Source organism: Myotis davidii, unplaced genomic scaffold, assembly GCF_000327345.1.
Source record: "Myotis davidii unplaced genomic scaffold, ASM32734v1 scaffold128, whole genome shotgun sequence".
Classification (NCBI taxonomy): Eukaryota; Metazoa; Chordata; class Mammalia; order Chiroptera; family Vespertilionidae; genus Myotis; species Myotis davidii.
The window spans coordinates 1,255,587-1,261,824 of record NW_006299719.1 but is presented as its reverse complement, the minus strand read 5'-3'; the positions used below and the strand labels follow the sequence as shown (position 1 = coordinate 1,261,824).

Below are 6,238 nucleotides of genomic sequence, written 5' to 3'. Positions count from 1 at the left end.
GAGTCCTCCATCACTGAAGCAAGCAAGCCTCATGTTCAGTTTAAGCTGCCTGGCTGCCGGCCGCCATCTTGGCTGTCAGTTAATTTGCATATCTCGCTGATTAGCCAATGGGAAGGGTAGCGGTCGTATGCCAATTACCATGTTTCTCTTTTATTAGTGTAGATAGATGGCTTTGCAAACCAAAATGAATTTAATGTACATTTAGTGAAGCTGCATAGTACCTGAAGACTCTGCCATTCTGGCTACCTGTATTGATATATTGTTATCTCCAATGTATGGCTGACTTAAGGGAACAGATGCTTCCTTTTCCACTTTCCTAAGAGCTAAGACATTGTCATATAACTTAGCATCAGCCTACTTAATGCTTTCTCCCTGAATTTATACTTGTTTTAGGAATGATCCAAAAGCCCAACGACATTCTGAAGCAGAATTGACAAGGTGTCATATAGTTAGTAAATGGAAGCTCCCTGAGCAAACTCTTTCTCTGGTGGAGTTTTGGCTCTGCATTGCCTCTCATTGCTACTTATTTCTCAAGTTCAATTATTGTGGCTTCCTGAATATTCTGTGAGCTTCCAGGATAAACCTCCAACAAATTACATTATTCCCCCAGTCATTTATAGTTAGTTTCTATTGTTTGCAGATAAAAATTCTATATGCAACATAACCTATAATTTTCCAAATTTTTATGCAGGAAGGATAAGAAAAGTACTTGCCTTAATTATTTTATGAAAGGAATTTTAACTAATGAGCTATTCATAAACACACAACCAGAAAACTACAGCAAGCATATTACAATCCCTCTATCTGACATTGATGCTACCTACTAGGTCTACTATATAAATATAAAGAGTTTGGGGAGATATTCTATTACTAAAATAAATGCCTTAGTTTTCTTCATATTATATTTGTATTAAATATATAAATGTAGTACTTTCTCTTCTTTTCATCTACCTTTTTTTTTTTTACTAATCCTCAATTTGTCTCTTATAGTATCTATGAAATAATTATATTTATCTCACATAATTGCTGTGAGGGTTGAGTGAGCTAATTACATTTAAAACTTTAAACATGAAAAAGTACATTGCAGTAAAAATAATTTAGTAACAATAAAGTCATGTTATTTTTGTAAAGTAATATACAAAGCTACTGTACCATTATATAACATGTTATATTATACTAGAGGCCCTGCGCGCACAAAGTTGTGTGCGGGTAGGATACCTAGGCCTAGCCTGCGATCTGGGCCATCTTATGCCCACTCACCAGTCCCCAGCCCTGACCCGCCACCACCACCCATCCCATTCACCACGTGGCGACTGATGGGAGCCTGTGGGCCTGGGGGAGGGACCAAGAGGTCTGCCTTCCACCTGCTCGCCAGTCCCCAGTCCCGCCCCGCCGCCACCCACCCCTGGTGGTCAATGTGGTCATAGCGACCAGTCAGATGGTCGGACACTTAGCATATTAGCCTTTTATATATATAGATTACAGGCATCTTTCCCCACAAATCTTAATCAAATTCTATTCATGCATGCTAAATTTTGAGATACCATTTCTATGCACAAGGTTTTTAATCTCATGTTACATGCATATACAGGAAATCTTGATTCTAAGAGTGAAAAATTCAATTGTAGGAGCATAAACTAAAGATAAGTCCCTTTAATTAGATCTTTATTTCATATAAAACTCACAGTAAATTTAAAGATGAGACAGAAATAATATTTTAAATAAATATGCACCTGTCAGCAGCTGCCTGATCTTCTTCCACATCTTTTATTCCATATAATTTTACTTATTTCCACTGTGAGCCCAATTTCTCTCACACTTTGACCTTAGTTTGAAAAGTGTATGGAACCTCTTCTTCAGAAGTTGCAGGCACTGTATTATGGTCAGTTGATCCTCATACTTTTCTCTCTCTAACAGGGCTACTGTTGTCTATGATTTAGCCATGCAGGCTAATTCAGGAGAGCATTCTCTCTGCCTACCACACAATGCTGAATATCATTTCAATGAAACTTCCTAATCTGGGTTTCTCAGAGGCTGTCATTGCCCAATTCTAGATCTATTTTAATCCTACCTATATTTCAGGGTCAAATTTCATTTCTATCTTATGTATTCTATCATTAAGCATCTGAAAATAAGCTATATAGAAATATTCATTTACTTTTTCCTATATGTGATGTTTGGTATGACTAATATATATAGAAATTGATGACAGAGTACCCTATCTTGTCTCCCCAAGTTCAGTGTTCAGAGGTTCTGCCAAGAAAGGTGTGCCTCTATTTGCAAATGTCAGCTACTGGAAACAATGCAAGGAACAAAGAGAAAGAAAAATACAATTAACCAAATTACAATGTAGATTGATATGGTACCAGATGTTTCACCAAAATTATCTTCACATTCAAACAAAATATGAAATCCTAATATATGTTTCATGGTTTATATTTCTATTGTACCCCATTATACAGAACATGGTTTATATTTCTATTTCAGCCCATTAAAGGGGAAATTCAGTATGTTTTAGATTGCTTTTTTTTAATTTAAGAGAAATACTGTCAGAATTATTCAATTAGTAATTAATAAAAACTTTATTAGTTACATACACATATGGTCAATTTTTTTTAAAAAAGGAAAAGTATCAAATTTTTATAATGCCAAATATTATAAGCTATTACTATATTGCCTCTAATTGCTACTTATTGTGGTGTGTTTCTCAAAACTAGTTCAGGTCATCTATAAAGTACTGTTTTAATAGGAATTAAAAAATGAATATTATTGGAGAGATGCCTTTTTATCATTGATTTTCTTAACATTTTAGTTTAATATTCAAATAGTAGAGAAAATAAACATACCTCAAAATTTTTCTAACTAGGAAACCACGTATCCATCTTTGAATAATCAAAATTGGTGAATTATGAGCCATGATTTCATTTATTTTTGAAATAACAAAGTTGATGTTATTAATTTCATCCTCATAGGTTGATCCCTGTATAAAGAAAATATGTTTAATAATTATATTTCATGAAATTATTTCCAAAAGACACTTTAAACTTGGTACTCTCTTGGTAGAAATTACTAACACATTCACAGGTATCTTAAAGGCATAGTAATTGAATAATACACATTTTCACATATATTTTTATAGACCAGTAAATCAAGAATTAGTAGCACCAAATAACTTCAATTCTCTAACAAAATGCAAGATCCATGATAACCTCCTCTATGCTCTAGATTCTTCTCAATCTGATAGCATAGATATCAACTTTGACCATAAGTATGTCAACCTCTGAAAAGTAGTTATATGAATAGGTATTCAGTGAAACTCTAAAAGTATTCTGTGGCTCCCCATGAAGAAAACTGGCATGTTGGACCCATAAAATAATTTACAGTAGTTGAAAATTTTGTTGCAGCTTAACTACCATGTTGGACATTTTTATTGGAACAGAGCACATCCCCCTGGGGAAAGATATGTTCTCACTTTAAAGAAATTATCTCTAAGATCTGTCACCTGCAAATTGTTTAGATTTGGAAATACAGACTCCCTATATCTTATCATTTTACTGTAATAATTTAGTAATAAAGCCAACTTGGTTAGGTTATGAATGTAAGGATTCTGCTTTAAAAAAAAACAAACTAAAATTTGTGTTGTTTGTAAGGCACCTTCCCTGAAAATCACCAAACCCATCATGTTACAAACACACACCTTTTCTGCCTATACCTTCAATCAGCTATGTACTGCTAGAATAACAACACAAAATCTTGCAGATAAGTGCTACTTCATGCCGCCCCATAATATAATTATAGGAGATCAAGACATGCCATCTAAAATATGCTCCTTTGGCATATTCATTATTTTGAGTGGCAAAAACAGGGAGGGGATTTCTCTGAACTTTCCTTATCTGCCTAAAGCAGTGATAGCGAACCTTTTGAGCTCAGCGTGTCAGCATTTTGAAAAACCCTAACTTAACTCTGGTGCCGTGTCACATATAGAAATTTTTTGATATTTGCTACCATAGTAAAACAAAGACTTATATTTTTGATATTAATTTTATATATTTAAATGCCATCGAACAAAGAAAAATCAACCAAAAAAATGAGTTCGCGTGTTACCTCCAACACGTGTGTCATAGGTTCGCCATCACTGGCCTATATCAACCCTAATCACATCATCTTCGGCCTACAGTAATTGATCTCTCTGACACCATCTGTCCCTTAACCACTATTAATCTGCTAGTAAAATACTGGATTAATTTCCTTTAAAAAACTTCATCAATACCATTAATTCATATAGTAACAAACATGACAAATTCACTCTAATTTTCCTACTCAAATAACTTCAATAGATCTTCACTGCATTCATTAAGAAATCTAAACTTCTTGGTATGTCATTCAAGGTTCTGTTCTATACTCTCCACCCAACTTCCCATTAATTCCTTAAATGAACCTCAGACATTTTGATTGTCCTTAAAAGGCTCATGTATGTTCCTAAATTTGATTACACCATATGACACAATGAGAATACCTAAATGATTATTCCTTTAGGGCCCAAGTTAAGAGATAAATATTGGCTCATTTTTTATGTCCCTAATTTTTAAAACTATTATTACTAAACTAGAGGCTAGGTGCAGGAAATTCATGTACGGGTAGGGTCTCTAGGCCTTCCTTCCCCCGGCTGCTGGCTGCCGACTGGGACCTTCCTTCATTCTGCACTGCCCCTGGTGGTCAATGCACATCATAGCGAGTGGTTGAACTCCCGGTTGGTCAAAACTCCCAAGGGGACAATTTGCATATTAACCTTTAATTATACAGGATAATTAGCATAGTTAAATTTTGTTAAATAAAAATATCACATACAATTTTAAAAGTCTTCCAGGTCTCCAAGCTTTAACATGCACAATCACTTTCAGATGTGATCACAACTGTTCAAATGATTTTCTATTCTTTGTCAAATTTCAAAGCATTTCTACATAGATTTACATATACTTACAGAATATTATAAAGTGTTCTGAATAATGCTTTTTCACTTGATATACTTTGTACATGATTTTTCTAATACCTGAAGAGCTAGCCATCTCTTTTGAACTGTTGTATAACGTATTTGTTCCAATATTCATATGCCATGAAGCATTTTTTCTCATATTATTATCTATCCATTTAAGGATTTTGTAGCCTGTAACTAAAGTTTTCCAATAGCTTCTTTCAACATTTATAAAATCAATGTAAAATGATGCTATGAACATGTATGTTTATGTCACCAAATTAATGATTTAAGAATTGAATATTTTGTACTCTTCACTAGGGAACCAGCATGCAAAATCGTGGGAAACCCAGACCTGGCGCACTGCAGGATGCAGTGTCAAGTCCCGCCAGCGCCGCAGGACCCATCAATGCACCTCCTGGTGACTGGTCTTTGGTCATTATGGTGTTACAACCACTGGGTTTTTATTATATAGACTAGAGGTCTGGTGGACAAAATTTGTGCATAGGTTGGGGGAAGGGGTTCCCTCAGCCCAGCTGCACTCTTTCTAACCTTCCTACTGGCCTGGTCATAGGCAGCCTTCTTGTGAGGGCATGAGGATCAATTTGCATATTACCTCTTTATTATGTAGGATTATTCACCTAAATTGTCCCTTAAGGCATTGAAAAAAATAAGCTATTTCCTAATGCATTCATTCAAATATGAAAAACTTGAAAAAAGAAAAGTTATGCTTTCAATGAAAAAACAACTATTCTGAATCAACAAAAAACTTCCAGAACTAATAAATGAGAATAGGGAGGTAGCAGGATATAAGGTTAAATGAAAACATCAATTGTATTTACATATATTAGCAAAATCTAATCCAAACATAAAATTAAGTAAATAATTCCAACCCCAATGTCAAATAAAATACCAAAAAAACTTTAACAAAAAGGACTTGTACAATGAAAATTACAAAGCATTGCTCAGAGAGTTAAATAAACTCAGAGACAGTTCACACTCAAGAATGAGAATATTCAATCTTCAAAATATTGGCAATTCTCCACAAATTGATCTATAAATTCAATAGAATCTTTATCACTATCACAGCAAGAATCGGCATCAAAATTGATAAGCTGATTCTAAAATTCATTTGTAAATTCAAGGGGCCTTGAATAGCCAAAACAATATTGGGGGAGAAAAGGCAAAGTTGGAGGACTCAGACTTTCCTATTTCAAAATTTAACTAAAAGCTAAAGTAAAGAAGACTGTGTGGCAATGCCAAATA

At 34.4% G+C, this 6,238-nt stretch overlaps 1 protein-coding gene across 1 annotated transcript in view; it reads right to left on the bottom strand.

Annotated features, from left to right (window-relative positions):
* LRRIQ3 (leucine-rich repeats and IQ motif containing 3) overlaps positions 1–6,238 on the bottom strand; it is a 77,382-nt gene that overhangs the window by 66,154 nt on the left and 4,990 nt on the right. The window contains exon 3 of the mRNA XM_006775914.2: positions 2,847–2,980. Within this exon, the coding sequence (XP_006775977.1) occupies positions 2,847–2,980 (134 nt within the window). The remainder of the gene's footprint in view (positions 1–2,846; positions 2,981–6,238) is intronic.